The 12,115-nt window shown below is 36.9% G+C and overlaps 1 protein-coding gene across 2 annotated transcripts in view; it reads right to left on the reverse strand.

Annotated features, from left to right (window-relative positions):
- Nucleotides 1–12,115, reverse strand: part of DMD (dystrophin) — a 1,770,560-nt gene that overhangs the window by 396,981 nt on the left and 1,361,464 nt on the right. For both annotated transcript variants that reach the window (XM_030807549.1, XM_030807550.1), the window contains one exon: nt 1,389–1,561. In XM_030807549.1, the coding sequence (XP_030663409.1) occupies nt 1,389–1,561 (173 nt within the window). The remainder of the gene's footprint in view (nt 1–1,388; nt 1,562–12,115) is intronic.

The raw sequence follows: 12,115 nt of genomic DNA on the forward strand, positions 1-12,115 counted from the left end.
CCTCCCAAAGTGCCGGGATTACAGGCGTGAGCCACTACGCCCGGCCCAGACTCCCTGTTTTCATCTTGTATCTTCCACTTGCTAAGTGACCATAAGGAAATTATTTAGCATCTCTGTGCCTCACTTACTTCAAAGGTAAAAAGAATTTAACAATAAAATCTACCTCTTAGGGTTGCTGAGAGCATCAAACCGGTCAGTGAATGGAAAGTGCTTATGGCGTTGCGTGGTATGTAGGTACATCATGTAAATATTAGTTGCTATCATTATTTCATACTTGATGCAGACATTTACAATAGTGCTTCTGAATTAATAAAAAAGAAGATTTTCCTCCTTATAGAAGTATATATGTTAAAATTTTGGACAAGTTAGAAGAACTATAAAGAAGAAAAAAGTCTCCCTTCTGTAATCTTTCTACCTAGAGGTAGTAACTAGTCCCACCATTTAGTGCACACTCCCATAACTATTATTAAGTCCATTTGGTCATCTTCTGCCTGCCTTCATTATCACTTTTTCTCTAGACACAGAAGAAAGGGACAAAATATTTTTAATAAAGAGAAATTAATTAAGAAAGGCAACTGCTTAGAAAGCAGAAAGCCTGGCTTTCATTCCCTGCCCTTGCTAGATCATTTAAGTTACAATGGGCATTTTACTTACTATCTCTATCCTTTTGTTCCTCCACGGAACTATTGCAAAACTGGTATAACAAGAACTTCCCTCTGCCCTTTTTACAAAGATGCTATGATGCATCCATTAACTAACTTCTCAAAAGAAAGCTGGCACATAGAAGGGGGCAAAATATAAAGTATGTGAGTATAGTACAACTAAAAGCTTAGTTTACAGAGGATGTGTTTTAACAATATCTGAGAGGAAGCAAAAGACAGGAAGTTGCTATAGGCTCTCTTTAACTGTAGGAGCTATCTCCTCTAAACTGTTAATTATAATGTGTTACAGGTTTTATATTATATAATTATAATGTGTTATAAAGGTTTTTAAAGACTGTCCTCTGGTATGCATTTAGACTAATGCCAAAAATAATTCCATAATACATATCCGTTAATTTTTTATCACTTTTTGTATAACCCTGTGATATGCCGAGAGAAATTTATGAAATTAGAATAGCTGCACTCCTCATTTAAATTCACTCTAATGTCTTAATATGCATGTCTCCTATGTTTATAAAACATCACCATTTTAATCTAATCTGAATCCTCAAGTATCATCTCCATACCAAGCAAATAAATGATTCATTTATTCAAAATAAAGTGAATCACTCTGAAACTGGATGATTTACATAGACATGTGAGATAGTAGTTACTTGTGCTAAGACAATGAGGAAAATTTGGCCATTTTAATTCATTTGTGGCTTTTTGCTCCAGATCTTTTCCTACCTAATGTTGAGAGACTTTTTCCGAAGTTCACTCCACTTGAAGTTCATGTTATCCAAACGTCTTTGTAACAGGACTGCATCATCGGAACCTTCCAGGGATCTCAGGATTTTCTGGCTGTTTTCATCCAGGTTGTGATAAACATCTGTGTGAGCTTCAATTTCACCTTGGAGGTCCTATAGGACAGCAAGAAGAAGAATATGTGCAGAATTACCAAACAAAGGAAACAAGCGATGAATGTGAATTTGGAGAATTGCAAAAAATAAATAATTATTAGTTCAAAAGACATTTCAATCAGGCTAACTAACAAGAAGATACATCTCAAATCCCTTTTCTTGGTGTAGTGCCTTCTCCTGTTATTATGTAGATTTAAAGTGGGCATCTTATTAGGTGTAATAAATTTATTCCTTGCCATTATGAGTTGGAAAGTAATGTATTTATAACTTTATAAAGTTCACAAGTTATATGTTCTAGTCTATGGACAAAATGTATTATTTTATGGAAGTGACAGGCAATAAAATTCTATGATAAAGTGTACCCCAGTGCCAATAATTTCATTACTATATGGATCAAGTTGTATTTTCTATTTACGTAGTAATCTGTAGAGTTAACTCTGACCATAAAAGCGTGGAGAGACTAATAAACAAGATTGTACTTCGTCCACAGCACCAGCACATTCCTGGGAGTCTGTCATGGGAGAGAGAATCTTCTTGACAACACACATTAAGTTCACCTTGGTATTATAGCATCATACATATAGTATAGCATCATACATTTATTAGTTATGATTTCCCATTTAATACATATTTTTAGGCTTGACAGGTGGAAAGTACACAGGACCTCGGTAAGAGTTATGATAAGAGGTTATGCATTCAACCTCACTTGTATATACACAGATCAAGAAAATTATTATAGTAGAAGAATCTGACCTTTACATGGTATGTCTTCCTGTGTAACATTTTCAGCTTGAACCGGGGACTACAGCACTGATCCTGTTGCATAGCAATCCTGAGAAAACCCAGAAACTGAAAGAGCCCTGCTTTAAAATGCCAACTTTGCTTACATTCTGTTGACAGAATGAATTTTGGAGCACAGGCCTCACCAGTCAATAATAATAAACGGCCACTTTGTACTCTGCACTAAACAGTAGCCAGGCGTGTGGATGTGGGAGGAACCTCAAAGAGAGGAGGCCTGGAATATGCAACTGACAGTTTATATTAAACAGCCAACTTTTCTTATCATTTTGCCATTACAAGCCAGAGACATTATAAATTCATTTTATATGTGTGTTTCCCTCCTTGTTCCCAGCAGAACAGTCAAAGCCAAGGGAACATTCCTCAGAGAGCTGCCGGGTACCAGCATTCCTTTCTGCCTACACAATGAATGGAGGCTTTGTATATTATCTGACTTGCTCTTAGAGATTTGTATGCTTCTGTTCAACAAGTTTAAAAATTCATTCTGAAGCTCCAAACAATTGGATTGATCTGTGTAACTAGAAAAGTTTTTTTTTTCCTCTCTCTCTCTCAAATTGAATTAAATTACTCTGCTAAAGTAAGGGAGAAAGTGGCAGAAATAACATGTTAGAAATTCTGAAGAACTGGCTCATGTTTTCAGCCACAGCCTCTTAAGATGCAGAATTTTGAATGTTGCACAAGTAAGGCAGACAGACAATGAATGTCTATTGTCACTATTGTTGGCAGCTAAAGCATCACTGATGGACTCTAGAGTTGTGTCCCATTCTCTTTGACTGGGAGACAGGCAGGGGAATATGGATAGAACCACATCAGAAGTTGAAAGAAGGGAAATACTGAAAGAGACTGAGTAGTATCTCTGTCCCATCAAAACCCAGTTTGTACTGGAAGGATATAGCCTGATTTTGAAACTAGTTTAGATGGTAGAAGGTTAGTATTGGGATTCTTGCCGAACGAAGTTTGGTCAAATATACAGCCATTTTATCTTTTTCTTTCTTTTTTCCTTTTGCCTACATGGAATAACATGCCTGCCTAATTTGCACTTCTTCAGCAAAAGAGAAAAGTGAGTTAATTCATCTAAGTACTTCAGGAGAAAAAGCCAACCAGATCTAAGTTCCAGATAATTCCTTCACTTGTCTTTTACTTTACTTCTTCTGTTGTATTTGATTTGTACAGTACTTTCCTTTTGTGTATGCACTTAGGGGATTAAAGACAAACTTTTAGTTGTTCAAGAAAATAAAGTATTTTCACTAGTAGCATCAGTTTTCTATGTGTACTACATTAACATACATATAAAGGATAGTACATTTGAATTTTTATATCCTACATTGATAGCAGAGACCCAGGCTCAATCACGAGTTCCTTAAGGTTATGTATACCGTGAAGTCATCAACACTTTCTTTGTCTTGTCAAGCATAAATTGGATGTTGATTCACGAATTTGCTACTTTTCATCTTTGCCATATATATTATACTGCATATAAACATCTTTGTTATATTATCAACAAATAAATGAATATAAAATTGATAAACAAGTATTTATTGAGGACTGATTTATTGTCTAGTTTTAGCACTTTGGGAAATGTAAGAGGAGTACAAATGATAGTTCTATCTTTAATTTTCCTAAAACCTAGTGTGCACTTTTGTTTAATTCATTTATATTACCAACTAAATACCGATGGGAATTCCTGCCAAGTCTTCACAGATACTGGGACAAAGACTCCTTCCTTTAGAAATGCAGAAATGGCTAAAGTTATCTTAGCATTGGCAAGAAGGTAAGTCTTCTGTCAGTACTGCTTTTCTAGGTCATGATGGTGACATAGAGCTATAAATGACACGTGTACAGTAAAGGGCTTTACAGGTTACAAAGCACGTACAAATACACCACCTTAGTTATTCCTCCCCCTGGCTCTGTGAAGTACATCACATTTCCTGTTTTGCAGATGAGAGCACTGAGACTCAGATGTTTAACTGACTTGCCTAAAAGTCATATAGCTGATAAGTGTTAGAACTGGGAAATGGATCCAATTCTCTTGATTCTAGAAGATCTTGGGTTGCCTCCACCAACCCACTTGCCAGAAGCATTGGACATAATACACAGTAGTCACTGAACCTGAACGAAGATACTACTTGCAAGAGGAAATAAGTGACTGTTGAGGGAAAAGCACCCTGAAAGACAGCATTCTTGAGTTTGATAAAATATTTACCCATGTGGATTGATTTGTTCTGAATGAAAAATTGAATTCTGACTGCTCTTTTTTTTTTTTTTTGAGACAGAGTCTCGCTCTGTTGCCCAGCCTGGAGTGCAGTGGCGCGATCTAGGCTCACTGCAAGCTCTGCCTCCTGGGTTCACGCCATTCTCCTGCCTCAGCCTCCCAAGTAGCTGGGACTACAGGTGCCTGCCACCACACCTGGCTAATTTTTTTTGTTTTTTGTATTTTTAGTAGAAACGGGGTTTCACCATGTTAGCCAGGATGGTCTCGATGTCCCGACCTCGTGATCCACCCACCTTGGCCTCCCAAAGTGCTGGGATTACAGGCGTGAGCCACCGCGCCCAGCCCTGACTGCTCTTTTCACTTCTCATTTAGCACTGGGCATCCTGGACCACCTGTGAGCAAAAAATGTTCACACTGAAAAGGTCTCCTTTCTACAAATTTCCCTGCTGCCAGAACAGAAATTCTGCCATCAGTAATTCATCTCTTTGTCTACAAGAGCCATGTGGACTACTATGAACCATACCAAGAAATGACTTGACACATCAGCATAAATATAGTTCATCCATGTTCCTTTGGGATGGCAGGCTGGTAGGAAATCTGTCAAGCTACAGGACTCAGATAGGTTGCCCTAAAAGGAAGGTAAGTACTGGGGAAGAACCCAAGGCTCTCTTTCAAAAGCTGGCATGCTGTAGTGGAGATTTTTCAGTATCAATAAGGCAGCATGAGTCATAGATTGGGAATGCAGGGCAAGCTGGAAGGAATATACATTATATATAATATAATATAATATTAATATAATATAATATAATATTAATATAATTAATATAAAACTACCATAGTGATATTTGTCTAAACTCATCATTTAAAGACTAAACCTCAGACTCAGGTAGCACAAAAAAGCAAAAGATCGATATGGAGACTCAAGTGGAGTTCTCAGAGGGTAGCCAATCTGGACAAAGGATAATTTTCATAGAAATTTCTGGATAGTTTTATTTCACTTCTGACTTAACTAGAAAAGATCATTCGAGCCTTCATTACTGCATTCACTGTATGCTCTCTAATTTGTTTCTTCTTTTTTGTGATTGTAGTCTTTAGGAAAAGCAATGACAAATGAACAAAGGGGAAAAGGTATTTGTTATGTAACAAAAACCATAGCAGCAGCAGCAGCAGCAGCAGCAAGAGCAACAACATACATGAAACTTACTATACATCAGGTGCTGTCCAAAGCACTGTATATACATGAGCTCCTTTTCTCCTCTCAACAACCCTCTAGCGTAGGGGCTTCTATTATCTTCATTCTCCATATAAGATCATGAAACTACTGTAAGGTTAACTAAAAATGCCCAAGGTCACACAGCTAATAAATGCAGCAAGATTTAGAACCTAGGCAGTCAGACTTCAGGGATTGTGCTGTTAGCCACTAGGCTGTATTACCTTTCAAGTTTAGTCGTTGGTGGTAGTTTTTCCTATTAATAATGCTACTACCTAAATTTTTAGCAATCTAGCGCTGCCATTAGAAAATAAAGGATAATGATTTCAGCACGCGAAGAGCAATTTCATGGTCTTATTAATATAAAGACTATTAAACAGATTTGTAGCAGTGGACAGAGATGCATCCAATACAACAAGAGAAAACACAAAGTAGTTGAGAAAATGAGTGCAAACGAAACAAATAATGTGTGTCCCCATAAGAGAAACATTTGGCCTAAAGTTCTGTACAATTATAGAGCAAATTTCAGCTGGGAGTACCAAAAAAGTTCAGTTATGAGACAAGCAATATGTTCACAGTATAGCAGTTTTAGGAGTAGGGGAGATCCCGTTTTCTGAAGGGCTTTTTCAAATTCCACACTTCCTTCTTATCTGACTCTCATCTACTCCTGTTGTGAATCTCCTTTCTCAGCTTCCAGAGAAAACTCATGGCAAAGTGCGGTTAAACAGACATAGGTTTGACTCTTCTCTTCGCTTTCCCTTATTAGCCACATAATGATGAAAACTCTTTAATTACTTTGGTTTCACTAAACATGAAATAATAATAGATATCTGCTGAACTTTTTGAATATTACATGGAATTTTTGTAAAATACTTTGAATAGCGTCCAGAACACGAGAGGTCTTTAATAAATAATAGCGAATGCAGGGCTTACTATTACAAGATAATCCATGTGGAAATCAGATGGTAGAAATAGATTTCATGAAGTTACGGGACTTGGCTTGAGCCTTAAGGGATGTATACGATTGAGAAAGGGGAATAAAAGAAAATATTCCAGGTAAAAAGAATAGCACGGGAATGGAGTAAAGGTGAAATGAATTTGGTTTATGAGCAGGGACAATGAATTGCACAACCTGACTGGAATGGAAAATGAGCACTGAGAGAAATAGGTAGAATGCAGACCAACTGCTTAAACCAAGTAGAATAAAGTCTTCCTTTAGGAAGCCACTGAGAATAAAAGTTTATAATGAAAAGTACAAAGACAAGATTATTGAATATTAAATTCGTACTATTTCATTCAACAAGTAGAATGATCCACGGTGCTCATAAGTAATAATACAACTGGGGAAGAATAGGAAAAGTTATGGATGTTTTACTAGAAGAAAAATAAAGAAGGGAGATATCAAGAATTAGTGCTGTACCCTTCTTTTTATTATTAACCATTTTATTAACCATTAAGCAGATGGCTGTGATACTATTCTAGAACATCGTGAATAATCGCATCCACATATTTCCTTTCCTATGTAAATGGAATTATTGGTCTCTAAAATAGGACTCAGCAAATGAAAACTTCCCTATTTTAATATAGCTGAGAAGGAAACAAACACAATGGCGTAGAAAGAATAACAATAAGTGACCAAATCGCCTTAAAAATTTTATTATAGACAGATCATCTCTAGGCTTTTCTGAAAGCAGTTAGTATATGAATAATTATAAGGCCATTAGTTCCTCCTTACTGATAATTTTTATCTAATTTAAATTAGCTTGATGGGAAAAAAGTGGTCTGATTTCTAAGAACGTAGAAGGTCAGGAACACACAATTCAAAATAGGAAAGAAATTATCCTAAGTGGCTAAATTGAGAGTAGGAAGAAGTGACACCTTACAGAGAATCAGAAAGGTGTAAAAGGAGCCACGGGCACGCATAATTGACCAGGGTCACACAGTGTGGAAACTAACAGCTCTCCATGCATTAGCAGCCCCTTGAAGGCATCACCTCGCTTTATAGTGAAGCAAAATAGTTAATGCTCATGATGATGCTGCTGAATTAGCCAGGGAAAGCAGATTTACATTCAATAAAATCTGTTTAAGAAGAAAGCAGTGTACGTAAATGCTTCAAATGACCAAATGACTTTTATTTGATACAGTTGTTTTGAAAAGGTGTTAATGATTTAAATAAAAATAAAACAAAAACAATTATATGAAAGTAGAACTCCGTTAGACTGGTTATCCAAAATGACTCATTAAACATGAGCTCTAAATAGTAGAGCTTTTGGAGCACACTTGCATACACTCATACATATACACACACAGAAACAGATATTCTATTATGAAGACCTAAGAACAGAAATTGAGAGTCAATCTTTAGAAACGTGGACAGCAATCTAAAAATAAAAAGCATGGGCTTAAATTTTGTATGTCTGGTATTTGTAATTTTTAAAATAATTCATTTTTATTGCGTGTTACAAAAGTATCAGTCTATTATGGATTGGGAATTAAAACAAGCCAAAAAACAAAGACTCAAAGTGATCTTTCCTAACAAATTTTTTGTGAAGAATCCATAGGAAGAAATTGGACCCACAGTCTTAGCCTTATCAGGATTCTAATCTAACCACCGGAGGTTCCTGACTAGATCAGAAAATGCAGTTGGATACAGATTCACAAGAGGGTGTGACTGTGTTTTTCCTTCTTATTCTATATGTGGCCATGCAACACCTTTAAAAGCAGCAGAGTTGTCGTCCCAAGAGAAACAAGAGTTAATCTGAGGACTGCTGTTTGGCTTGGAGCCTGGTTGCCCTAGGTATATAAGGAGTATGTTTTCAGGTCCACTGCATTGCGTTGCATCTTAAACGAGCAGCTGTGGATTTAGGAGTCCACAGGCTTTGCTTTACAAATGGCTGTTATTAAAGTCCTCAGAGACTATTATCCTGCAGGGTTTGTTGTCTTTGCTTTCATATCTCATTCGAAAATTCTCACACTTAAGCACTACAACAGCAGAGAGAAGGGATATGCTCTCTCAGCGGAGAGAAGGGATATGGTCTCTTGCCTCAGTATATTCCCAAGTGCAAAGCTTTATTTCAAAATCTAATCTTTAAAAATGCCTGGCCTAGGGTGGATTACCCCTGGAGGACACTGAGCAAAATCCCATTTGTCAAACCGCCTTAAGCAATCCCGAACTCTGGTAATACGTGATGCTTTCTCTCCTTGTCTGATCCTCTGACTCCATTCTTAAAATTACTTTTTAAAACTGATGAGTTCATTTAAGATATACTAGGTCGGAAGTAAGATGAGAGGTATCTTTCTCATCCACGTCTTGTTTTTCCCAGTTTCTTTTCTTCCAGTCACAACGCAAAAATTCTCTGAATATTTATTCATCACAAAAACATGCATTAAGTACCTATTGTATGTCTATAAGTAGGGCCAATAATACCTACCTTTTAAGGTTTTGGCAAAGATTAGATGAGATGATGTGAGTAGACCAACCAAGTACCTAACCCAATGCCTAACCTTATCGTGAGGTTTCATTAATGTTGCATCCTTCTAGTCCCCATCTCACTTTCTGCCATGACTCCAATCCTGCTAGCAGAGAAGACATGAGGCCGTTCAAAAGAAAATGAATACCTAGTGCATGAAGATGGGAGCCAGAGCTACAGGCAGGAGCTAAGAGGTAGTTCTCAGGACGTTCAGGTTCAAAGGGTACAGTGTAGCCAATGAGAGCCTAGAATGCAGCCTGGAGATTATATCTGATTCTATAAGGATAATATTCTACTGTGTTTCTTGTGTAAAGGTGTAACATTGTGAAAATAGTATTTGGTAATGATTATTGAGAGGATGGTGTTCAGGGTAAATGTAGCAGGGTCAGAGTCAACGCAGGAAGTCTAGCGGACAGGCAGTCCCAGCCATTCAGGAACCAAAACAGCAGTGGCTCCAGAATCAGAGAGAAGGTAAAGAAGAGGGATGCTACCATCGAGTGCTCATGAGTTATAAAAATAGCTGCATGTGCGATTTAATTCCACCCTTCTCTTGTCCTACCTTTGGAAGGTAGAATTCAGGAAAGTGATAACTATTCACAAGTACATTTTAAAGATAGAAATGTTATTTAAAGTTCTATTTCTCAAGGAGTAAGAAAAAAATACATACGCTGTGTTTCAAACACACACATGCACGCACACACACACACACACACCTTGGGGCCAAATAAATTAGAATGACAAAACCATTGACACCAAATGACAAGGGCATTGACATCAAAGCTCCATATAGGCACAGGCAACTCCCACCTAAAATATACCCTATCAAGCATTCCTAAACTATATGGGTGTGAGTTCTAAAGGACACAATTTCCTGAGAAAAGGTGGGTAGAGTAACAGTGCTTCAGATATTTTTAAAAAGAAGCCGTGGACCCAGTGGAGAACTGATGTTGATATTCAATTGGCTCTGCACATAGAGTTTACAATGGCATGCTTTTTAATTCTGGTGTTGAAAGAGAAAACAAGTCTTAAGACAGGCTGAGTTTTCTTTTTTAATACTGTATCTAAAATCCATATAAAACGCTGTGCTGCAATATTATTTCTGATATTGCTATACAGCTTCAGTGCTCATAATTGGGTGAGCATTTCCTGCATGAGACATCTTTCAGATCAGTGCCCACAGTAATCTCGAAAGACCTTAACATGCAAACTCTAGATTGTACATTTAAGTCACAGAGACAGCCACATGTGAAAAGTCTACAATGTTGAAGGTACTTTTGGTTTTATATTATACTTTATGTGCAGGAATCAGTCTGTTTGAAGAAAACTACCCTATCTGAGAAAGACCAGATGGGTCTTTCCAACTCTGAGACATATTTATTATTGCAGAGCCATGATGAGGGGTGGGGGTAGGGTAGGGGGATGAAACAGGGCAGGAACTAATACTTATAGCCCTTATAAATCCTTTACACCAACTCTATGAAATAGGCCTTCTTTATCCCCTATTGAGGAAACCATGACTTTGAGAGGTAAAGTAACTTATACAAATCATAGAGTTGTTGTTATGTGGCAGAAGCAGGGTTAAAGCATAGATCTTTCTGAAACTAGGTTCTTTTTATTCTCTTCCCTCCAAGCTCCAATGTCTTCCCCATCCATTAAATACAAAGCAAGTGACTTCTGACTTGGGCCACATGTATCACAGCAACATAATTATAATAACTCATTAAGGCATCTGTGAGATATTTAGTTTCAGAGCACTGTGATGCTCTGATAGGAATGGTCAGCAACTGAATAACTTTCCAATTAGGTATTGTTTTTAAAAACCTATCCTTCGTCAACTCAGAACTAATATCATTGATGTTTCTGAATGGTTCTAAATGAACACAATACATTCCTATTCTTCAAATAGGTAACTCTCTTCCCATGGACCAATACATATTTGGTTATATTAATCTGTGCTATTTGTCTATATTATATATAGAGTTAAAAGCTCGAAAAGCTCTTATTTCTGGAATCTCTTTGTCACTAAGCTATTTTTTGTCCTCTAGAGAATCACTGTGGTTCAAGGTTGTATATTAGAAAAAAGCAATTAGTTAATGTCAAGTCTCATCTTTTCCCAATAGCAATATGTAAGAAGAAGGCAAGAACATATGGCAAAGTGCCATAATTATTTTTGATCATACACTAGAAATCACAACAGCCATGTAGCTAATTTCCTCTGGCTTGTTTTAATTATTAGGGTTGTAAATGCAAACAACAACTTCATTCCATCCCCCACTTTCCCCCCCAAAAACCTCATAATACTCCCACGCAACCACAAAACAACCCTACACTGATGTAATTGTTTAGAATAGGTTAATGATATGAAAATCTAAGACATTTCTATTTTTTTCATTTTAAATAGCAGGACAATTTCCAAAATAATCACTGATACTCATCAGACACAACTGTATTCATTTGTGGGTACTCTTTAGCCTACAGCATAGAGATATTAACCTTAAAACTATTTCTAGGTATTCATAAGTTTTGAATGTTAAAGAAGGTTCTGGTACCATGATGTAAACTAAAGTCCTGCTGATATAATTGGATCTGATTCTCTGGTGATCTTTGGTGAGTTAATTTCTGTCTACTACCAAGTAGAGCAAATTCTTTGTTCTGTGCCTGTGCCTAGACCGTTCTTTCATCCTATTTTGCTTTTCTTCTCTTATACAATAGGGTGAATGGTGATGGGGAGAAAACAAAGTTATTCTTTTGCTAATGTATGAGGAAAAGGAGGAAGACAGGGGATATGCATATGGACATTGATGTAAAGGTAGGTAACATTTGGCATATTTGCTGGGAAAAAAATGTCATAAATGAAAAGTAGG

Source organism: Nomascus leucogenys, chromosome X (assembly GCF_006542625.1).
Source record: "Nomascus leucogenys isolate Asia chromosome X, Asia_NLE_v1, whole genome shotgun sequence".
In the NCBI taxonomy this organism is placed as follows: domain Eukaryota; kingdom Metazoa; phylum Chordata; class Mammalia; order Primates; family Hylobatidae; genus Nomascus; species Nomascus leucogenys.